The 24,941-nt window shown below is 41.6% G+C and overlaps 1 protein-coding gene across 9 annotated transcripts in view; it reads right to left on the bottom strand.

Annotated features, from left to right (window-relative positions):
* CACNA1B (calcium voltage-gated channel subunit alpha1 B) overlaps positions 1-24,941 on the bottom strand; it is a 490,529-nt gene that overhangs the window by 69,701 nt on the left and 395,887 nt on the right. For all 9 annotated transcript variants that reach the window (XM_060251289.1, XM_060251281.1, XM_060251280.1 and 6 more), the window contains 8 exons: positions 24,447-24,607; positions 22,262-22,399; positions 19,417-19,618; positions 17,588-17,752; positions 15,451-15,561; positions 15,219-15,302; positions 6,205-6,321; positions 4,528-4,593 (listed from right to left, as the gene is read on the bottom strand). In XM_060251289.1, the coding sequence (XP_060107272.1) occupies positions 4,528-4,593; positions 6,205-6,321; positions 15,219-15,302; positions 15,451-15,561; positions 17,588-17,752; positions 19,417-19,618; positions 22,262-22,399; positions 24,447-24,607 (1,044 nt within the window). The remainder of the gene's footprint in view (positions 1-4,527; positions 4,594-6,204; positions 6,322-15,218; positions 15,303-15,450; positions 15,562-17,587; positions 17,753-19,416; positions 19,619-22,261; positions 22,400-24,446; positions 24,608-24,941) is intronic.

Here is a 24,941-nt window from a genome sequence, read left to right as displayed (position 1 = left end):
TGGACATCTCCCATAGGGCCAGAAACCAAATCCTGCATGGCCAATAGGGGGCTACATGGGATACATGTTGAACAGTCCCCTTTGAGTTTTGAGATTACCTTGTGGACAATTCTGAGAAGAGAGAAGGCATAGAAAAGGTGACCAATCCATTTGAATTGGGATGTGTCCACAATATAATCCCTGTTCTTGGCTCCCATCAAACAAAAATTGTGGCAGTTGGTGTTCAGCTTTGTAGCAAAGAGGTCTGTGTCCAGAAATCCCCACTCCCTGAAAATGGGATCTTAAATAGTGGTCATTGATCAACCATTTGTGGTCCATTAAAGTGCCCCTGCTGATGGAGTCTGTTAATGGCTAATAGAGAAACATTGTGGCTTATGGGCCATTCCCAGAAGTGCAATGCCTCTTTTCATAGAGTGAGCAGCCTGTGCTCCCTTTTGTTCACGTAAAATTTTGCTGTGGTATTGCCTGTTGCTAGAAGTATGTTTCTGTCTACAAGGAGAGCTGAAAAAGAAGTGAGCACATACTTAATAGCTCTTACGTCCAATAAGTTAATACAAAGAGTAGATTTCCTTTGAGACCATTTGCCTTTAATCTTATAAGGACCACAGTGCACTCCCCAACCAGTCAAGGAGGCACTGGTGTAAATGTGCATATAATCAGGCCTCGGATTCAGTGGGAGCTCGCAGGAGCACAGCTCCTGAACCTCTCTGAGAGTTCCACCTCCTCCTTCTGAGAGTTCTACCTCCTTGTCCATTGAACAGTAGGTGCAGGTGCATAACAATCACTGGATGAGTTCCACCATCTCTTTTTCTACAAAACGGCCCCTGCATATCATGATTCTACACACCCAATGGACAACTTCTCAACTGGTTCTCCATATCAGTCCACCAGTGTATATGAACATCCCTCTTCCTTGATCCTGTAAAGATTCTCTAACTTCTTGATGGAAGCAGGACCAGACACGGGCCTGGACCATGTTTGGTCCTGGGGTATTGACAGTTCTTTCCATTGTTGGTCTGTTGAAGTGTTGAACACTAGTATAACCAAGTTCTGAAGACTCATGGCCAAAGGCACTACAGCTGTCATGGCTGCCATAAGACCTAAAAGCTTTTGGAACTTTCTTGCAGACTGAGATCTATTTTCTGCCATAGACTTACTGGCAGACTTAATAGTCAAAGCTCCCTGTACTGGTAAGTATGCTCTAATTGAAGAAGAGTCAGTGTGCGCTCCTCTAAAATCAATGGTTCTAAAGGGGAAAGGGAGGGATTTCTCCCAAATAATTATAAACCCCATGTCCTCTAAAATCAAAATCATGATATGTAGATGATCATGAAGGAGCTCTGGGGATGAGGCAGCCAACAACCAATAATCAGTGAGACTAGATTGTGCAGCCCTGCAACCTCAAGTGTGCTATCACCACAGAGACATATTTAGTGAAAACCCACAGTGCAGTTGCCAAACTAAAAAGGCAAAACAGTGTACTCACAGATAGTGTCATCACACAGGAACCATAAGAACTTTCTACATAAATCATGTATGGAAATATGAAAGTACGAATCTTTGAGGTCCAAGACCATAAATCACATAGGGTTGCCAAGTCCAATTCAAGAAATATCTGGGGACTTTGGGGGTGGAGCCAGGAGACTTTGGGGGTGGAGCCAGGAGACATTAGGGGTGGAGCCAAGATCAAGGCTGTGACAAGCATAATTGAACTCCAAAGGGAGTTCTGACCATCACATTTAAAGAAACTGCACACCTTTTCAATGCCTTCCTTCCATAGGAAATAATGAAGGATAGGGGCACCTTCTTTTGGGGCTCATAGAATTGGACCCCCTGGTCCAATCTTTTTGAAACTTGGGGGTATTTTGGGGAGAGGCACTAGATGCTATACTGAAAATTTGGTGCCTCTACCCCAAAAAACAGCCCCCTCCAGAGCCCCAGATACCCGCGGATCAATTCTCCATGATTTTCTATGGGAATAAATCTCCATAGGGAATAATAGAGTTCCCAGCAGACATTTCCCTTCCCTCCCCCCGCTTTCTGACGACCCTGAAGCGGGGGGAGGGCCTCCAAACCGGGGGATCCCCTGCCCCCACCTGGGGATTGGCAACCCTAAAACCACAACTCCCCAGATAAGAGCGGTAAGAAATCATGAGGAAAAATCATTCTAAACTTCAATACCCACAGATTCTTGTTGAGACCTCTACGATCTAAGATGGGGTGTTTCCCCCGCAACTTTCTTTTCTATAGCAAACTATTTGGGAGAAAACCCTTGATCCAACTGTGTCATGGATGCAGCTCTAATGGTGCCTTTTCCTATAAGTGCAGAGACATCTTGCGCCAAAATGGAATCAGTTGAATTAGAATTGACAGGGGAGAAAAGGAGGCAAATAAATTAATTCCAGAAGGTAGCTTTTTATTATTATTGAGAGAAATCAGGAGTCGTGGGTGATCCAATACCATGCAACTAAAAATTTGGTTAACCTATCCAAAATTAACTTGCTCTCTACTAGTCAAGCAGAGGAATTACCCCTCATATCTGCAAATGCCTAGGAGACTGTGAGGACTGCTTTCCCCTCTGCTTAATTTGCATCCTGAGTTGGGAGTGCTGGGAGAAAGCTGGTCTATATTTATTTATTTGATTTATATCCTGCCCTCCCCGCCAAAGGCAGGCTCAGGGCAGCTCACAAATTTGCTGCTGCTGAGGTTGAGTGTTCTGATCTCTATATTCATGGTACTTATGGAACCTAGACTGCTGTTTAAAGTTATTCCTAGGAAAATATCTTGGCTTGTATATGGGAGCTGAAGCTAAGGTAATCCCGAGGGATTTCACAGTAGATTTGTTCTTCCAGATAATGGTCTAATACAGAGTCTATTTTGCTCACTAAATAATTATTTGCCTTCGAAGAGAAGGTCTTCAAGCGTGGCACAGATGTTGGGAGGCAGAGCCGAGGATCTCAGCCAAGAATGATGCCTCAAAACAACTCCAGATGCCATAATGCTACTTCTACAGTAGGCTGTGTGCCTAGTGGCATTAAGCTGCTGTTTATTGTCTCTTTGCCCATCCAACTTATCCTCCAGCAGGACATCATAAAATTGCTGCATATGGTCCCACAGTAACATCTGATAATGACCTGTTATTGTCAGAAAATCAGACAGATTAAGTCCCACCATTCCTGATGAGCAAATTTTGTGGCCCAGGGAGTTGAGTTTTGGGCCCTCTTTGGCCATTAGAGTAGACTGCAAGCCAGATCTCCGTCTGGCAGGAAGGGTTTCAGAGATCAATGAGTTTGCCAGGGAATGATGGAACAAATACAAACATCCCTCTTCCTTGATCCTGTAAAGATTCTCTAGCTTCTCGATGAAAGCAGGAACAGATATGGGCTTGGACCAAACTGCTGATGAAATGTCCTACATGCCTTGTAACAAAGGAAGGGAACTGGCTCTAAATCCAGAGTATAGAGGACCTTCATGATAGGGTTTGCAAGTTGAGATTTGCAAGAAAGGTAATCTAAATCTAAGACCTTTGTCATATGTATACGATGCACCTTAAATCCTCAGTTGGTCAGGGTGCTGACAGTTTCCCATTACATCATATGATGATATCAAGGTGAAGCCCAATGCCAAGGAGATTCTGCAGGCACCCGTTTGTATTTATTTTTCATTTTTTAAGGTGGCGGCGACTCTGATGCTGTGTACTGTACCATGAGTAGTTTTTTCTGATTCCACAATTGATTGTGTTGGAGCTGAGGTTATTGATGGTGCTTTGGGTTTCTTATTGAGCAGAGCCTTCTTTTCCCCTTATGTATCTGGGATGCCAAGGGCTTTCTCCCACAAAGCCTTTGTGCTCTATCACTGGCTTTTAGTGCTAGGAGGCGGCATGCCAAGCATGCGGCCATATTATTGCTTTCTGCAAGGTATATCAAACAAGAATTATATTCATAATTCTGAGCCATTTTGGCTCCACACTGCACTTCTTGAAAAGTGCCATCTCCAGGGATGAAATTTTAGCAGGAGCTCCTTTGCATATTAGGCCACACAACCCTGATGTAGCCAATCCTCCAAGAGCTTACAAAAAAGAGCCTTGTAAGCTCTTGGAGGCTTGGCTACATCAGGGGTGTGTGGTCTAATATGCAAAGGAGCTCCTGCTAGAATTCCATCCCGGCCATCTCCTTTGCTAAGCTGAAGAAAAAGAGTGTGCGGATCAAAGAATTAGCCTCAAAAAAGGTATCTCAGAAAACTCTGGGAGTCTGTTTTCTTCTCATGGCAGTGGAGAGAGAACTGAGGGAACAGTGCTGTCTCCATCTCCATCATGTGATGCTCTGGGCAGGAAAAGCAGGGCTCAAGATGGAGAGGAGTGGGGAGAGGTCCTGGGGTCTGGAAAATTCTAAAAGCTTCGGAAGCTCATTCCTCCATGGCAGGCCTGCGACTGCACAATCCCATGTGGGACTACAGAAGTCACAATGGTAAACAATATAATTTCAACATGGCAGCCTTAGTTTTCCCTTGACTGCAGCTATAAATTACCTGCATGCCAATAATGGCATAGATGAAGAACAGCATTGCAATAAGGAGACACACATATGGCAAGGCCTGCAGGGGAGAGAAGGGGAAACAGAAACAATGAGCAATGAGGCATGTGAGAGCAATCTATGCAAATAGCTAAAACTAGACAAGGATCAACCCACCACTTTGGTGCTGCAGGGAAGACTCCCCCCCCCCCCACCCATGCATTCCATAAAACATATAAGACAAAACATATCAGGAGAGGAGAAGGATGGGTGCAAAGCAATCACTCTGTAGCCAGGAGTGGCTGGTCTGGCCCATCCCACTACTGGTCACATGATGATGTAACTATGGAGCAAAGGCAAACAGAAATTTATTATTAGTCTGCTAGATGAAGAATCTGCTATGACCACCTTGGGAACACTGTCTGCATTAGATGTCAGAGATTTCCAGCTGGGAGCCAAGCTGTAGAATTCCCCATGAAAGCTTGTTGAAAGAAGAAGCTGTTGACCATTCTACTGATAAAATACTGTCATTCAGTTCTGAAGGAGAAGCCAGATCCTTGCAATGGAAGTGCTACTTTGAGGAAAGGAATCTGCATTTTGTGCCAAATTATTAGAATTATTAATCCTCCTCCTCAAACTCAGGGTGGCACTCCTAGTCCTCATTTTGTCCTCACAATAATCCTGAGAGATAGTGACTAACCCAAGATCATTGTGTGTTTCATGGTCAAATGGGAGATTTAAATGGGGGTCTAATCCTTATACCTTACTGGCTTTCCCAAAATGCTTGGCAAACCCACCTTTCAGACCAACATATACTTCTTTTAGTCACCTAGCACAGAAATACTTTGCACCTTTGCCTTATTTTTCACAACAGGACAATTGTACGCAATATTAAAGCTGCACAGATTCATCCAGTCCCTCCCACACACCTTGTTCCAAGCAGAGAAAGACCCACAGATCTGTGGCTATTTCAACCACAGTTAGAAAAAAATTACCTAAGCAGACACAAAGTGTCACTAACAAATTTAGCACCTGCTCTGAGCCAGTCCCAGGGAAACTGGGCTACAAATTGAATTGAATAAATAAATAAATGGTGTAAGGGGGGTGGGGCTGAAGGGAAAAAATCTCTTCCAATTTACAAAAACTGCTTTGCTGGGATGTCTGCAAACAGTCACTGGCAACTAGGTAACTATTTACAGGTCTGCATATATATATATATATATATATATATATATATATATATATAAACATGGTGTGGCCCTGAGATCTTGGCCTATGAATGTGCTATCAGAGAGTGAGCCCCTTCAGCCAGCCACTGATAGGTGCATCTGCACTGCTGACATAAACCAGTTTAACAGCCATTCTCCCTTCCCAAGGAAGATTGTAAACTTTACCCTGTGAGGAAGACAGCAAAGCCAGCATCCAGCACTGGGATAGTTAGGAAGAGGCGGATTCCCTTACTGGAGATGCTGGGTTGATCTCCCAGTTCCCAACAGGGGAACTGTCTGGGGGCTTCAGCTACAACAGGGGAGGCCGGATGGTTTTAGTGGAAGCCTGCTGCCGCTGCCAAAGGCCTGGCAGAACAGCTTTGTTTTAAAGTTCCTGTGGAATTTACCTAAAATTCTGACAATATTGTTTGACATGTGAATGACAGCCCTTTGTCACTGAGCTCTCAGTCCTGCTTTAACCTCACCTTGAAAGACTGGACAAAGGTCCAGAGCAAAATCCGGATGGTGTAGCCCTGGCGAAGAAGTTTGATGAGTCTTGCAGCACGGAAAAGTCGAAGGAAGCTGAGGTTGATGAAATTGTCCTGGGGAGAGGAAAGGTTTTGTGCCCTTCAGATAAGGACAGGATGGGAAGCCGCAGCCCGCAAAAAAGAAAAGAAAATTACCAGCTTCGCGTTCTAAGCAGCAAATCGGCCACCAGAAAACCTTCCAAAAGAAACATTTGTCAGTGCAGGTCACTCCACATGCAAGCACGTAAGAGAAAACCCCTCTCCACAAGAGTCCCTCCCTTGGCTACGGGGAAGTAGCAAACAGGGATACAAAGAGAGAGCCCTCAAATGGTTTTCTGTTTTTCTGCTTGCTTGACCAGGCAAATAAAATTCACTGCAACTCAAGAATGATGAAAACAAACCTATATAAACCAAAACCAGAGAGATCTTCCACTGGCCTGCTCCATGGCAAAGGAAGGGATTGTGCAGCAGACTTTAAATACCTTCCTTAATTTGTGAAGATTAAAAATTGAGGCTGGGTGGAGATTAAGGATATAACCTTTTTGGAAAGGTTCCACGAGGAGAGTCTCAGCCACATTTAGGTAACAGGTGGCAGGCCTACCGAAACACTCAAACATCCTGTTTGTAGAAGGTGTAAAGCATTCCCTGGTAGAGACTGCCTTGGAATCAGAATGGCATTTAATAGCTCATTTTAAAACTGGTTCAAAGCAACACTAGAGTGGAGCTGTAATTTTTTCCCTCCCCTCTTTATATGCCAATTGTTCAATTCTGCCTTCTATTTTCCACGATCAAAAACAGATTGCCCAGTGATACAGCCCAACAAAAGTGTGTTTGAGAGAGGTACGTCCCCTCTCTACCAATCAAATAACATGAATGTCTGTTTGTTCTGAACCCAATTACACTGAGTAGGAAATGTTAGCAACTTAATTTTCATTTTTTCCCCTTGATTAAAAATCCCACTACATATTTGGATTTCCTCTTCAGCAGGAGGGGTCTGAGTGGGTAACAGAGAGAGAGGGAGAGAGAGAGAGGCCTTGTAGCCAAAGCTAAGCAGATCTAGACTTGCTCCCCCTCCACCACCCATCAATCTTTTACTGCTGGACGCCTGCTGACACAAAAGCTGCCCCACAGTCCTTGCTTTTTAGGGTGCACGAGACTCATGGCTTCATCCAGCCACTACTTCAAATATTAGCTAGCTGACAGTCCTGCCAATAGCATTACATTCCACCAGTACCATTAAAAAGTTCAAGAAAATCAGCCGTTGGGCATGCATTTGGCTGGCATTTGTTTTGAATAGACGCAAGCAGCTCAGAGTTAGGTGTACGCATCTTACTTCAGACTCAGTCGTCAAATAAAGAGAAAAGAGAAAAGCGCAAAGATCATAAAAATGAACAGAGCATGCAGAGAGCAAGCAAAAAAGGCAAGAAACTGTCCTCCTGAGCTTCTCAGGGCCGGCAAAACTGGGAGCCATAAATTCAGAGCTTCAAAAGTTTAGCTTTTATCTATTCATTCACACAATTTAACCAGCCTTTCCTTCCTAACAGGGCTTGAAGTCAGTAGACAGCATCAAACAACAATAAAAATTACCATTATAGTAAAATTATCACAATGACATTGTTTTAAAAACAGTTCCCTTTAATAAAAGGGCTCCAGTCTGCATTTCAAGATGGCTATCAGGAGAGGAGTGGAATGTATATATAATGCGCATTTGGGACTGGATTCCATTTCCAGTTATGCCAACCTCGGATTTTACTTCTAGTTACCTATTTTTAAATTGTCACTATAGAAGGAATTGATAATGGATTGATATTATATACTTGCAGAGCTGAAGCAAACAGTTTGAGCACCTGTAAAATTTACAAAAAAAGCATTTTCTAAACCAAAATGATATTTAAAAAAAAAATCAAACATACTCCCCAAATGTTTTATTTGGATGCTGCGTGAAGATTCTGGTGTTGAAATAATAGCATCTATAACTGAATTACAGGAAGCTCTCTCCGCACCTATTCAACTACCAAGCCTGACTTATAAGAAGACACCTTATAGTAAAGTCAGACCATCAGTACCTCCAGCTTAGCACTTTCTATTTTGACTGGCAGGAACACTTCACTATCTCAGGCCAAGAAAAGTTATTTTAGCTCCTTTTAACTGGAGATGTGGAGGATGGGAACTGGGATATTCTGCATGACTGAGCTATGGGCTCAAAAGCAAGTTTCATATGAGCCTGTTTCACCCTTCCATTTAGCCCAGTACTGTTTACAACTGATTGACAGCAGGTCTCTAAGTGAGCAACCTTTTCCAAGACTTGCTACCTAGGATCCTTTAATAGCAGATGCTTGGGACTGGACCTGGGACTTTTGGCACGCAAAGCACATGCTGCTATGGAATCTTAGCCACCCTGTTTTTCACTACAGCACAGAAACCAAGCCTGAGTTTAAGTAAATGTCTGACTCTAGGAAGGGGAAAGGTAAGGCAAGTGACTACAAAGAAAGAAAACCATCCCTGTAGTGTGTTACAATATTGTGGGTTAATTTAAGAGTCTGCACAATATTTGGAACTCCATTAGGGTTTGGGTGCTTTGAACACTTGAATCTCAACCATTCCTTTTTCAAATCTTCAGCTCCCTTTCACAAATTGCTAGTAACAGCCATACCCATAAATGAGCAATACTGGAGGGGGGGGGGAATCAGAGTTCCTCAATATGTAACAAAGCTCTCTAGAGACTGGCCTCAGCTCTAGTTGCAGGAGGAGTCACTAATACAAATAACGTAAAGAACTCCATGCACATGCAAGCCTTCATCCTTCCATAAACCAATTGTGCCCAAGCAGTTGGTGGCATGCATTGGGAAGGGTAACTCAACATATCTGTCTTCTGTGTGCACAACAATATTCACCGTGATGTCTGAGATCAGGACCTATTTTTTTTTTACTAAAAATAAATCACATCTTTTCTGACTGGTTGGGCATCACATTTATTTATTCCTTTTGTTTTGTCACTTGTTTGCGGGGAATGGTTGGCTGAACCGTTGCAAAAGTTCACACTGAGGAATCAAGCAGCACTATTCTAAATCAAAGTGCCAAAAGGCAGCTTGTCTTTTTCCCACATGCCATTTTCTTGATACAGATAGCATCCCTGGAGCTACAATTTGCCCTCTGGGAGAAAATATACAGATACCCCATCACAAATCTCCCATCTAGTAAAAGTTACTATTTGTTCATGTAATCTGCTTGTCCATGTTGGTCGGCAGCAGTTTCCATGATCTCAAGTAGATTTGATACCCGAGATCCCTCAACTGGGGTTGCTGGATACTGAATGTGGAACCTTCTGGTCACAAAAGAATTACTGTGCCACTGAGTCACTCTTCCCAAACCAGCAACCTTTATCTGAAGAAGGAATGGGTAATTGTATAACGTGTAATTATATTCCACGATAAATCCTCACGCCTTTGGAGGAAAGCACTGAATCACCTAGTAGCATTCTCTTACAATTTCACATGATTTGTCTGGCCAGTGCATCAACAAGCAAAGGTATTTCTGATGGACTGGCACCATGGTCCCCAATTCCACAGCAGCTTTTTACAGCTAAATTAATAACAAAGAATCTGATCACAGATCTTCAATGTCACATTTACTTGGGCTCAATGGTTATGTGGTAACTTGGCTTATCTCTGTTCTTGTCAGTGTACTATATTCTATATTGTGTGTCTATCATTGTTAAACTTGTTTTTAGCAAATTATTATTTTTCTCTTTTTAATTAATGTAATGAGTTTCCCTTTGATTGGTTATGGAACGACAAAGAACGAAGAAAGGAGATTAATGGCAGGTTTGCATCCAACTGCAGTTAATCTACAGAAAGAAAATACCACAAGCAAATCTGGTCATCAAACACAGCACAATCACAGACAGAGAAGCATTTTTCACCAATGCACTCCAAAATCTCAGACTCAGATAAATAGAAGTGAAGCAACATAAAACCAAGAGGAAAAATAAAGAAGCAGGAGATTGTTGTTAAAAATTCAATGAAACCAACCGTGTCCTATATGTGATGTTTTCATGGATGAATATTTGCAAGGTTATTAACAAGTTTTTGTGTTTAGATTAGTATTTGTTTTGAGCAGCAGGTGCACAACATACAGACGGAGACATGAGTTTTCGCATTGTGTGTTGAGTGGATGGCGTGATTCGGCAGGAAGGTAAGGCAAAAAATATGGGAAACAACAACAACAAAAGAAAGAAAAAAGAGAAAATGAGTAATCGGGACAAGCAAAGGACAGAAGCACCAAAAGTCGAACTGGAAAAAATCAGGTGGTTTTGAAAATTTGTTTTTCTAAAGGAAATGATCAGATCCTGGAAATTAAACACACTGCATCCAACTATTTGCATTTCATATGGTAATGCAAATTATGAGACACTTCACAAACAGCTTCTTGTCGTTTTTTTTTTTTTTTTTACTTCCCAGGCAAAGTTAGAGATGCCAGTTTCCAAGGGTGTATTCAGGTTTCAAGAATTCCCTCCTCCATTCCCCTTGTTGAAGACCAAGCAATGTCATTGGCTTTGCCCCCATCTGCAGCCACCTAGTCAGTATACGAATCAACAAGATGGCCAGTTAACAGTCACAGCACTGGAACACAGGATGGGACAGCATCTAATGGAGAAAACTCAGATGCAAGGAGTGTGCTGAGCCTATCAATTGTTCTGGCTTTTTTATCTGCAAGTTGTGCTGACAAGCAAGCAAGAACAAAAGGAGGGCTGCCAACTAAGTAAATACTGTTTTGAGCAGATGCCTAGTTAACCTTTTCACTGATTATATGGTTAATTACTTGATTGAATATATAGAAATGAACAGTATCAACATCCTTAATACTGTTTTGAAAATGACCAGGGCTTTTTTTGAGCAGGAACACACAGGAATGCAGTTTTGGCTGGCTTGGTATCAGGGGTGTGGCCTAATATGCAAATGAGTTCCTGCTGGGCTTTTTCTACCAAAAAAAGCCCTGAAAATGATGAAAAATGTTTGAAAGAACTGATACCTTTAATAACCAATGCTACTTCCTCCAATTTTTCCCCTGCTCAGGTGTGAGCAAGAATGGTTTCACACATGCTGAGGGAGCTGGCCAACCTGTCTTGAAGAGCCCCACATTCATGCTATTGGTTTGCCTGGGGTTTCAACCCCAACACTGACAGAGGCATTTGGGGTATGCACCAGGGGTTGAAGGCACAGAGCCCTCAGGCCCAGACAGTAGCAACACTGCTGTGGAAGCGTCAACTGACTTGGAGGCGTCAGCCTAAAGCCAGCTCCTGGAAGGGGAATGCAAGCTGACCCAGTGTACATGTATATGAAACTACATTGTACTGAGTCAGACCACAGAGTCCATCTAGCTCAGAACTATATACTCTGGCTGTGGCTGCAACTATCTTTTTGCTATATAAGGTATTGAACTTATGAGACATGAACAGAATCATGGTGTTCTTCCATAGTATGTGTGTATGAGAGAGAGCATGCATACACATAAGAAGCATGCCTTTCAGTTTCAGGCCATCGACTCAAATATACCTCTATCAATTAAAAATTGTTTCCACCACACAGCACATGAAGGTGCTTTATGCTGAATCAGACCCTTGATCCATCAAGGTCAGCAATGACTTCTCGGACTGGCAGTGGTTTCATGAGAAGGCCTTTCACAACATCTAGTACCAGGTCTTTTAAACTGGAGATGCCAGGAATTGAACTTGGGACCTTTGGCATGCCAAGTAGATGCCCTACCATTGAGCCACTGGCATTCACACCTTGTGTCTTTTTTCATCCTCACCCTTGTAATTTTCTCCTTAAGTAGAATTTCAGGTTTGATTTCCCTCCACATATTTGAGGAAGTGGGCTGTTATCCAATAAAGCTTGCATTGAAATAAATGTTAGCACTAAAGGCACCACTGGAATTTTTGTTTCACCTCACTAATTAAACACCTAAAAATGCCAACTCCAAAAATAAAAGTGGAGGAAAACTGGCATCTTCATTTTTGCCTATAGAAATAAAAAAATTAAGTATCCAAAGCATTCACAAAGATTACAAATACGACACAACTAGGAAATCAAAAAAGAAAGCAAATTATCAACACATATTCTTTTTCTTTTATCTTTACTCCTTTGCAGTCTGCTGGTTGTTGAGCCGCTGACAGAATATGCAGTGTATAGCCAGGTGAGCTGGTTTCTTTGGCTCAAGAAAAAGTTTTTTGCTTGGAAAGTGGAAGAAGAGCCAATACCAGCCCAAATTCTGAAATACCTGCAATATAAGATTAGCCCGCTCCACTTGCCAGTATCATTGGAAGTTGTCCTGTCTGGACAGCAGACAGCAGTGTGCTAAAATCCAAGTACAGAAAATATGCATGCGGTCTGATTCATCTCTGTTCACATGGCTAGGAAAGGGGCTGGGAAAAGATCCAGATCTGGATGCTTTTCTCCGGTCCTGCTTTTCTCTGGCTTTATTCTACATAGATGTAAAAGAATACACTCTAGTTACAGATGGTGAATGAACCAATTAAGAGTCCTGCCTCAAGCAAGTGACTGGCAAGGCAGTGTATACATTCCCTAAATAAATACATAAATATTAACAATATCATTACTTTTGCCTAGGAACACCTTGTATATAGGATTCATGAAGCCATCATTCCACAGTAATGTGACAGTAAGCAATGATTTCTTGTTCAGGGATGGACAACTTTAAAGATCAGCAAAGTGAAGAATATGCCAGGCTTCCAAAACTGGCCAAAGGACCACCACCAAAACATGGCCAATATTCTGTCTTTCAATGAGGCATATGGGAAGGCTGGAGACAGCCTGAGAGAATTCTTAGTTTGTGCATCCCTTTTCTCCTCTTACAGGTTAAAACAGTCCTGCCTAGAGTACTCTCTCAAATGCTCGAGCTAATACTCATGCCATGAGTGAGCCAAGCTCTTTATTTTTCCTGTTTTCATAGATTGCTCAATAGCCTTCTGACTTCTCATGCTGCCTACTATTTGCAGGAAACATCATAAGCTAAAGAAACATAGAGAACAAAGAATGCATTGTCATAGGAGAGAAAGAGAAGTCATGGAAGAGCAAAAAAAGGGGTGAGGTTCACTACTCCCCATATTAGGTCAAAGAATAAACCCTTAGCCTCCAAGGTAGAAGATACAACTTTGTTAATGCAACATGTTGGAGAGGAGTTTACAAAAGGATTGGTTGCCAAAGGGTAACTGGAGGATTATTTATCACAGGTTTGGCATGATCAGGTGCATGCATCTTTTGCATAATTTGTTCTGAAGCTAAGGGCTTTGCAGGGCACTAAAGCCCTGCCTCCTAAATGTGGGAAATCCTACTCAAGATTCTTTCCAGCTTCTGAGATATTATGTTGCCCAAGTTTGGATTTACAAACTTGCTTTTTTATTTTTTTCAAAAAGGAGATGAGATTTTATAGATATTGAGTTGAGCACTCAATATCAAATTTCAAATGTAGCTTGCATTTGCATGGAGTTGGAAAACATACACAGCCCTGCCCATACTTCAGTCATCCCTGCCATTTGCTTGGAAGTCTCTAAAGGCCAGCGCAGATAAAACATAAGGCAATGCCTCAATTACAGTCAAGGGACTACAAGCAGTCATGTGTAGGGGTGTGCAGGGTTTTATTTGTTTGTTTGCTTGGGTCTATTGCCCCCCTCCCCCAAAAAATGTTGGGATTTCTGAAAAATCCTGGATCCCAGAACTGGGATCAGCAGTGGCTCCCACCTCTCAGCTGTTTCCTCAATCTTTTTTTTTTTGCAGTCCCTTTAAACCAGACTGCAGAAGAAAAAGGTGGAGAACAGCTAATGGGCAGGAGCAGTTTCCCAGCCTCTCAGCCATTTCCCCAATGTTTTCTGCATCCCCTTTAAATCAGCCTGGTTTAAAGAAGCAGAAGAAAAGAGGGGGCACCAGCTGAGAAGTGGGGAACCATTTCACAGCCTCTCAGTTGTTTCCCCAGTCTTCAGTTCCTTTAAAACAGGCTGGACTGCAGAAGAAGGGGGGGCAGCTGATAGGTGGGGCAGAGTTTCCCACCCTCTCAGCTGTTTCTCAGTTTTTTCCTGCAACCCGTTTAAACCAGCCTGGTTTAAATGAACTGTAGAAGAAAAAGGGAGGGGGGAGCTGACAGGCAGGGAGCAGTCTCCCCACCTCTCAGCTGTTTCCCCAATCTTTCAGGTTCCCCAAATTATCTGGGAATTTTTTGGGGGGAGGATCGCCCCCCCCCCCAGTTTTCCCCCAAAATCCCAGATACTTTTGTTATGCCAAAATATACACTTTTGGCTTAGGAAGATCCCAATGCACACCCCTAGTCATGTGCTTCCGCCCCACCTCATTCATTATGGCGCAGCATTATAACTGGCCAACATTAACTGCATTCCTTGGGGAGTACTCTCAGAGCTGGATTTATAAACCAGATAAGTAAACTATATTTTAGGGCCTCAGCTTACGAGGTACTCCAAATTAAAAAAGTAGATTTTACTAATAAAATTTTTTTGGTAATATTATGAGGCTTCTTAAATTTCATATAGCTGAAGGGCTTCAACATGTTTTAAGCTGGTGTGGGTACCACAAATCCAGTGTTTGGATTTAACATCTAAGCAAGGTAAAGGAGGGAAGGAGGGTGTGGACATTTGATCCTATGAACTGCTCTTGATCCCTTTTGATTTCTTCTCAGGCTGCTGGTTAGCAGCATTTAATGAATTAGGAAGCTCTTTCCAACGTTTATCCTAAATCTCCACTGCTGTGGTTGAAAAACCACATATCATGTATCTTTGCCTTAGACCAGTAGTTTCATGATCTAGGTTCATCCTAACAGTTCTCTTGGTCCTTGAAGGATGCATAGGATAATTCCCAAATAGACTGCAGGGAAGTCAGGTCAGTGCGACCTTCTTGACAGCATTTTGTCAGCGAACAAAGCGAGTTTGCATGATCTCTACTCACCGCAATCTCTGTTACTAAAATATCAGTAATACTTCCCAAGACAGTGACAAAATCAAAGATGTTCCAGGCATCACGAAAGTAATTCTGAAAAATAAAAGAAATCAGAGTAACTCAAAGAGACTTCACCATGTTAACTTCACCATGTTAACACTGATGTTATGAAAACACGGATGAGTTTTGAAACACACAAAATGTTCACTGCAACTGATAAGGAGGAGGGGGGAGTTCCTACCAGTGCACCAAAGGCAATGATCTTCAGCACACACTCCAGTGAGAACATGGAGGTAAACACAATGTTGAGGCATTTCAGCATTTCTTCATATGGAGCTGGAGCATCATAGAACTAAATTGAGTGGAATGAAAAACAAGTTACTGAAAGGTTTAGCAACTGTTATTCACATAGTAACGTGTTGTTTTTTTAATTAAAATGCTTCACATGCATTACTGGAGCCATCCTCTCATCTCTTACCATACTGGATCTCTTGAAACAAGCTACACCCCCATCAGAAGATGTGAAGAGCCCTGATGACTTCTGCTGTGCTATTAAAACAGCAAGTATAACTTCTACTATCACTGAAATTTATTAAGAACATTTAATTTATAAGAACTATCTGATCCAGGTCAAAACTCAGACAAAACATTTCACTAATCTGGGCCTAGCTCACTCCTGAGTCCCCGAGATGATTGAAGCAGCACTGTGTACTGCCTGAAAACAGTGTCTAGACTGCTGGCATACAGTGACACAAAACCTGCCTGACGCTAGTTGTGCTGGCATGGTGCACTAAATCATTTTTTAAAATGCTGCAACAATCTCTACACTGGGGGTGGGGCTGGGGATAGTAGCTCATTCATGCATATCAGCTTCCTTGCCCCTGGAATGAAAGGAATTTTCACATGATAAAAAGCTACACAAGCCCCTTTCAGCATCAAATCAATGGATCAGATATTGGTTATCTCTCTATTACAATAGGAGGAGCATAGCTTCAGTTTTCCTTTCTAAATCTTCTTCTGTGTAAGATTACTATGGAAAATGTTGTTTCATGTGGGGTTAGGGTTGTCAGGTCACAGCCAGCAGCCCCTGCAAGCATCTGGGGGATGGTGCCAGTGTGAAATCGCTGGAAGTGTATGTAAAACCATCAAGTTTTTTTTCAAATCCTAGAGCATCCCATGGCAACACTTTTTCAGTGTGGTGGCATGATGCCAGTACTCACCCTCATTTCCTCCTGCAGGCACTTCATTGGGCCAGTGGGCAACAAGTGGAGGTGCCAGCATGTCTACCACTAGAGTGGGAGACCTGGCAACCATGTATAGGATAGCCTAAACCCAAAACTGAAAAGCTACCAGATAGCATGGCTTGGGCTGTTAAGCCCTGAATTGCACAGCAGAGACTAAGGGAGCCTCAAAGATACTATGATTGTCTTCTCCATCTGGCAGATGAAGCACCATCAGGATGGATGCAAGCAGGAAAGGAGATGAGACTCCAGCACCCTAACAACAGGGATGCCACTTCTGCCAAGATGCTTGGAAAACATCTGATAGGACCAGGGTCACAGGGGAGGTACATGCAGCATGTAAAGCTATGTCTAAAGACAAGGAGCTCATTATCAGCCGGGGAGGATTTTCCCATGGTGCTGCTGGAAGAATTCAATGCAAGGAAACAAAACATGTTAAGGAAAAAAATCATGGATTTGATTTTTCACGCAGAAGGAAGATCAAAAGAGGGATTTGGGGAGTTGCAATAGCAAGGATGAGAAATTCAAAAATCATCCTACGAGAAAGAGACCTAAGTTATGGTTCTAACCAGTGTTCCCTCTCAGCTGAGTTAGTGTGAGCTAGCTCACAGTTTTTTAGCCTCCAGCTCACATCTTTTTGTCTTAGCTTAGGAAAAAATGGCTCCAAAGCAAACTAATTTATGCAGTAGCTCAGAACTTTAATGCCAGTAGCTCATGAAGTAGAATTTTTGCTCACAAGACTCCATAGCTTAGAGGGAGTACTGGTTCTAACCCTCTTCCCATCCAGTTCAAGGCCATGTGGGAAGAACTGAGAATGAGAGAATGCAGGAGATAAGAGAATGTGGGGCTTCATGTCCATCTTCTCTCCCCAGCAACAGAGTCTTCTTTAATTTATTTTATTGCATTTTAAGATATATTCCTCCTTCTGTTCCAAGGGTTTAGAGTGAATTATCTTGCCACTTGTGAGGAAAGGTTAGGTTGACAGTCAATGGCTTGCCCAGAGCAGTGGCACATTGACCTGCAGCACGGCTGTGAAGGGTATCTGCAATTGGATTTTCCATGAACAAATTCAGTATGCCCTTTCCACCACACCATAATGGTTCCCTCAGTCACAAAACTGAACATGAACTCACTAACCTTCATCATCAGCACAATGGTGTTGAGTGCAATCATGGCCATGATAAAGTATTCAAAAGGAGGGGACACCACAAATTTCCACATCTTGTACTGGAATGACTGCTTGTTTTGAGGCATGTAGCGGGTTAGAGGCTTGGCACTTATGGCGAAGTCTATGCAGGCTCTCTATGAAGACAGGGTGGGAAGCAACAGGAAAATGATTTGCTCACAGCTAATGCTTTCCATCTGCATCCAAGGTTAATCATAAGAGCTGAAGTGAAGGGTAGCTGCAGATGCTATGGTTTTTCCCACAGGGGCCATAGTGTCCTTGTGACTTGTGTGTATGTAGAAGTAGTTCTTCTCCCCGCAACAATATTTTACATTGTTTGTGGAGACAGAAGGATCATCATAATCAGTCCTTACCTTAAATTCAGGTTTGACATGCACTTTAGGTCTTGAGTATCTAGACTACAGGATGTCATAGTTGGATTTGTATATAGTAATTTCTTTAGTGTTTATAGTGCAAAGTTACTTTCCGGGGTTGGTGCCAAATTTTGTTTTGCGATCATGAGATCACAGTGTTAAATACAGACAACAAAGGAGTTTAATTTTGTGTGTATTCATAGCTGTAAGTAGTAACCCATGTTGATATTCTGATGTCTTAAGTTACTGCTGTCTACTTCTAAACTTTCAAAGTAAGAGAAATGACTGCCCTTTTAGTTGGTTATTACTATTATTATTAATCAGAATTTTAAAGGACATAATTTGTTTTACTTATTTGTTGAATTTATGTACTCCCCTACCCCACAAGTGGGCTCAAGGCAGCTCACAACATAGTAAAACCACAACAAAACCAATAAATACCCAACAATCAAACAGTTAGATAATTTAAAATAAGATGGCACTAAAGAATAATCACCCTAATCTCCTCCATCATTTTTCAGATGGTGGTAAGTAGACTGAATCATAACAGTTTTTGGTCAGGTGGTGATTCGAATTAGAATTGACATTTCTGATTATGAAGATAGTCTTTTTGTATCCAACATTATTATGAATACTGCTGTAATTGTTTCCTCATTCATGAATTACCATGAGGCTACACAGTTTTTCAATTCAGGAATACATGGATATGATCTATGTATTATTCATGTATTCTAAAGACAATATTAAGAGAATATAAAAATGAGTGTGTACCTAGGATCACATCACTGCTCTTTCTTACAACTCATATATAATTATGTTATCTTCTACAGTTTGTACAAGGTCAAGTGTAAACAGAAAATTGTTGTATGTCTTACAATTTGTATAAAATTCTACTTTTTCTTACAGTTTGTACATGCCCAGGTGTAAAAAGATCATTTATCTGCATCACTTGTTCTTTTGTATATGTTTATATTTCTTGTGGATAGTGGAGTAATTTTACTCTGTTGTAATCTATCTTTACCATTCAATGGTGTTGTGTTCTCTGGCATTACATGTTCCAGACATGGTTTCTCATTATTCTTCCCTTTCATAAGTAGTAGGTCTTTCTTGGCTTTGCTTTGGATTTCTTAGACCACTGGGGAGTCAAGAGACAAATCTACAACTGGGACATCCCTTGACAATTACATGGAAGACTCAAAGCTTGGGCACAAAATGGTAGTCTGAATTCTGAAGGAAGCCAGTCAGAGAAATTCACTTACAGAATACACCAGAATCCCCAAGGCTTCCTATTAACTTTACAGCCCCAATTTGTGATGTTGTGAATTGGATCTGTAACTGTAACAGGCAGGCAAATCAGTTAAATGGATGGCAATGTGATTTAGGCTAGCCCTGTCGGCATTTTACAGTTTTATGATCCACACAAGTACCTCGTTCTTCTCTAGGCTGCATTCAGACATGACTTTGTCACCCTGCTCCTGGAAGGTGATGATGATTAAAGCCACAAAGATGTTGACAAAGAAGAAAGGGAAGACGACGAAATACACCACATAAAAGATGGACATCTCCATTCGAAACCCAGGACTTGGGCCCTGGTTCTCATATGTTGCATCAACTGAATGCTTCAAAACACTGTGAAGGACAAGGAGGCAGAGACGTCAAATAAGAACCTGGCATAGGAAGTCAGAGGAGAGAGAAGAACCCCCTAAATAAACCATGAAAAGAAAAAGGGGACCATAAAAATAATCAGTACACCAAATATAATAGAAAACTGGGTGTATTCATATTATATATGCAACTTTACAGAAATATATACAGCTGTAACTAAAATCCAATCCATTATAAAGAGAAAGATCTCATTAGAAACACAACATTTAATACTTTGAAAAATAATGTAGAGAAGATGAGTTTCAACTTATTCAACAGGGCAGGATGTTAATACCTCACAAGGAGGAAGGAGCTCTTAACGAGCATGGGATTAGGAGAAAATAATTGCTTACTAGAATTGATTTGCATTTTATTTTTGACATTCCCCTTCATATGGAATTGTTTTTGATAATGACAAGCTCTTATGAAAATAGTTTCTCCTTGGTTTTATGGTTAAGACTTATGCTAAAATGTGAACAGATCAGTTCTTTATTGAAGGTTTGGCAGAAAGCCACTGTTCAGCCTCTTCAGAGAGTAAACTTTTGAAGTAAGAGTCTGAAATCTAGCTTTCCAAAGCTGAAGTCAAGTTCATCCTGACCTACCTATTTATAGTAGAAATGCAGCTTCATGTTATCGTGCAACATTGTATATCTAGTTTGATCACTCTCTACTATTGATTTGGCTTTATTCTTTTTTTTTTTTTAACATTTCGGTAACTATACATACTTATAATAGGTGTATTGGAGCTAGTTCATTCATATGCATTCATTACATGATAAAGTCACTTGGGCCATTCAGCTACCAACCATCAAATGTACAGTAACAGTATATATATGGATGATGTTAGTAGAGTTCAGTTCCATTAAAGGATCTCAGGCAGCAGAGAAAGACATCACCCTGAGTTACAAATGTGACTGAGTTACAAAGGTGAAAGGCAGTCTTTCATTTAGATGAACAAATGAAAATACAGAGGAGGACAGCCAAGATGTTTAGGGGGTTGGAGCATCTTCCCTATGAGAAATGACTGAAAAGTATGGGACTTTTCAGTTTAGAAAGGAGACAGTCCAAGGGGGACATGATAGAAGTTTATAAAATTATGCATGGGAGGAGAGAGTTGACAAGCAGAAATTTTTTCCCTCTCCCAAAACGCTAGAATTTGAGGGCATCCAATGAACCTGCTGGGCAGTAGTTCACAACAGACGAAAGGAAACACTGCTTTACACAGAGTGACTAAAATGTGGAATTCACTGCCAGAAGATGTAGTGATGGCTACAAGAACAAACAACTTTAAAAGGAGATTTGATAGTTTCATGGAGGACAAGACTATTAATGGCTACTAGCCATGATGACTGAGGAGAACCTCCATAGTCAGAGCCACTAATCCTTTGAATTCCAGGAAGCAACATCGGGGAAGGGCATTGGTCTTTATTCCCTGTTGTTGGCTGTCTAGAAGAACTGGTTGGCCACTGTGTGAGATAGGATGATGGACCAGATGAACCATTTGTCTGATCCAGCAGGGTTCATCTTACATTCTTAAATGCACGAACATTCACTTTGGCAACAGACCATCCACATAAGAATTGCATGTGCATTTTCCTCCATCAGTTGCAGCTTCCCTGAATTCCTCCCATACTGCACCACTGGAGGGATCTTTTTTAAAAAAACAAAACACCACTAATTACTATTGTGCTGTAGCACTATAATGATTTATTGCCACAATCTACTAGTACCTCTGAATCCCCTGATGTTTTTTTTAAGTCTCTAGTCATTTTTGTTGCAGATATATGGAAGAAAGGTGCATCTCTACAATTAAACAGACATTTTAGAATTCAAAGGAACAAGTAGGTCATGGCAACAGATTGTTATAACACTACAATATTATAGTGATCTATCAACTACTGATTTTTTTTTAAATGCCCAGAAAAGGTCCTCTCTGATGGAGCAGGATGAGAGATGGCACCCACAGGAAGCTGAGGGAACGAAAACAGTTCTAATGTGAGTGAGACCTTCGAAATGCACACCTCCCCATCCATATACTACATGCAAACATATTTTGATTTCAGTCTTTCCAAAAGGATTGTATCAGTCCAGGTCTACAAAGACTGGAGCAAAGCAAGTGGATTAGAGAATGATATTGCATGGCTGCATCCTCTCCATCCCCAAATCTAATTTGTTGTTGCGAAATTAGAGCACAATCTCCAGGTGGATGCAATTGAAGTATGAGTCAGGAACTAACAAATATACAGTTTTGTTTTTAAGTTGTAAGCCCAGCAGTGAATCTAATTTTGAACTTCAGCAACTTTCCCATCTCACAGTAATTGTCTTTTTGAAAATGTTATGTAAAGTTCACAGGTTCTAAAGCAGAACAAATGCATAGGTCAGAGAAGAGTGGACTATCATGTAGCAACAAGTATCCAGGGAATCCTGCCATTCTGAAAAAAACACGCTCTGTGCTTTTTAATGTTTCTGATTTGTTCAGCAACCGTAAAGAATAAAAGCAGAAGCCTAACTGACAAAGGAACATCTTCACGAGTCCTTCATTTTTTTCCCTTTCCCTGACTGTGACAAAGGACCAAGACAGTTGTTGCCAGACAGCCAACAGAGACATGAAGTGTCACACAAACTTACGTTGGCCACCCTTCTCCTGTGGAGACAGTGAACAGCGTCAATAAAGCCCACAGAACATTGTCATAGTGGAATTCGTATTTATTCCATTTCCTGGGCTGAGCTTCCACCTCATCCTTCTCATAATCCAGATACTGGCCCCTAGAAGAAACAGAACAGAAAATTCAAATAGACTCAGTGCTAAGGAGATGAAAATGCCTTCTGAACAGGGACTTGATCCCTACCTGCTACACCTGAGCCAGTTTGCCACAGACAGTCCCTGTTTTTGAGAATGAGTCCCTGGTCAATCATTGACCCTATTTTGCCTTTCATGGAGATCTGTAGGGCGCCTTTTAGAAAAAATGCTAGTGTATGGTTAGCTTTTTCATCCCACCTCTGTAACGGCTTCTCCAGCAAAATATGTGCTTGAGGGGCATCTAGTTTAAACACTCTATGAAACATTCCACTATCTTTTTAAATGAAAAATCTTACATGCACTTAATTAAAACACCTGTTTCAGAAGTCAGTAGAAGACAGGTTATTACAACAGACTAAATGGATATTGCTTAGAGGAAGCAGAGCCTGTACCCATCAATGGGTACCTGATGTTAGGACAGAGATGTCATAAATACACAACCAATCCTATTTTAATCTGTAAAAGCTTTGCATGAGTGCATAGTTCCCTTGATATGGCATTGCGACATAAGATTGCCTTGAAACTGAAGCAAAAGAGAGTTTGTATCCTATTTCTTGAACAGCAGGGAGGTCTGGTCCCTTTTAATGATCTTTCGCTACGATCTACACTACATGACCTGAAAGGTACACTCCAAGATTCTTTGTGGGAAGAAATAAAACAGCCAGTACCCTCTGTACATATATTCCATGTATATCAATGTGTCTCCACTGGCTTAACCTGCAAGTAAAATTTATCCTGGAATGCACCCTGAATCTCTGTTGAGGGAAGCCTTCTTTGTAAACTCTCCTAGCACTAGGATGGAATGAAGGAAAGCAAATACTTAGGACTGTAGTTTGGTGAGGCTCCTGAGTTCCTCACATGACATCCACCAAGGACAGCAGAGAATAGTAATACGCCCCTTATCAACAAGGTATTTTGAGACATGGAGAGGCTCTAATTTAATGGCAGAGCAGATACTGGGCACAGAAAAGATTCCAGGTCCATTTAAAGAATCTCAGATAGAATAAACTGGGAAAGATCCACGATAAGTCAAGAGTAAATAATACGAACTAGATTGGCAAATGGTATGAGACAGTGCTTCAGACCACTGCCTCTTTTCCTTTAATCTGACTAGATGTCAGGACACCAGCTGCTTCTCCAGAAATTCAATATCTATATATGGACACAGCTATATATAGAAAGAAAGTATAACATATTTAATGTATTTATATTTCTAGGCTGTCTGTTATGGCATGGTTTTCAAAAGAGAATATCAGAATAAGCAAAAATAACTTGCTTAATCTGATTGCCAGACACACCCTTAAATTACTTCCCTCCAGAAGAGAATGAAGGATGCCTACAGAGTTACTGGTTTAAAGGAATTCCAAAGAAATTGGGTTACCACAGAAATAGCCCTGGCTCCTGGTTCATGACAGCCTAGTATCCATTGGTGATAGTACCTGAAACAGGCTCAGAGGCACAACCTAATGCCCATCAACTCATATAGTAACTGAAATACTCATGTTCCTAGACCAATTATGACTTTAAAGTTTGATCAGCACCTTGAAATGACTGGGCATATAAACAGACTGAACGGCAATAAGGAAGGGGAATTGGGAAGGAATAAACCTCTGAATGTATGTACTTCCAAGAACAGAAGGAACACTGTAACTAAGAGGATTGTCTCCTCCTAGCAAAGGTTCTCGAAATCCTGTCTCCTTGAAGTCCATAGGAGGAGTCACCATTTAAATATGGCCATTTCTGATGACTATCTAAAGCAGCATCCACTGAATGTCTGGCAGTGGCATGGCTACAGAAACCACCAGAGCCTTGTCAAAAAAACAGAGTGGTAACTGAGAGCTTCCTCTAGGGAACACTGACTCTTCCAAAGAATCTTCAGGTGCAATGAATATTTGTGCCTTCCAGCCCTGCTCAAGGCTGGATAAGGCTTCCTCCTCACTGCCCTGATTGGAAGGAAACAGGGATGAGTTTGTTCTGTTTTCTCTTATGCAAGGCCACATGTATTTCTTGCACCTGCAGTCTTTCTCCAGATCCTTTGACTCATCCGTACAGTAAAAGAATCGCCCTTTGAAGAGCTGCACAGCGATGACAGCAAAGATGAACATGAAGAGCATGTAAACAATGAGGATATTCAGGACATTCTTCAGAGAATTCACCACACAATCAAAGACTGCCTGCAGTGCGAGGAGAGAGAGAGAACAATCAGTCTTCATCAAAACACTTAGGTTCAAATCTCTGCTCAGCAGTGAAATTTGCTGGAGACGTTGGGCCATCCATTCTCTCTCAGGATCTAACTACATGATACGTATTTCCAGGTATGCCCCAGATCTGGCCAACAGAATGTAGCTGGAGAGTTTCAGGCCTCCCAGACACTCTCAGGCCTGATCAGAATTGGTGCTGCAGCATATGTGAAGAGGGGCATTAAGGCTTCGATACCACACCGTTCTCCTGACCTGAAGAGTCCTGGGACCCTTTATTTGCTTTGTTTAATAAACTACATTGACTGAT

This window comes from Heteronotia binoei, chromosome 12 (assembly GCF_032191835.1).
Source record: "Heteronotia binoei isolate CCM8104 ecotype False Entrance Well chromosome 12, APGP_CSIRO_Hbin_v1, whole genome shotgun sequence".
Lineage (NCBI taxonomy): Eukaryota > Metazoa > Chordata > Lepidosauria > Squamata > Gekkonidae > Heteronotia > Heteronotia binoei.
This window is presented reverse-complemented; position numbering and strand designations above follow the sequence as displayed.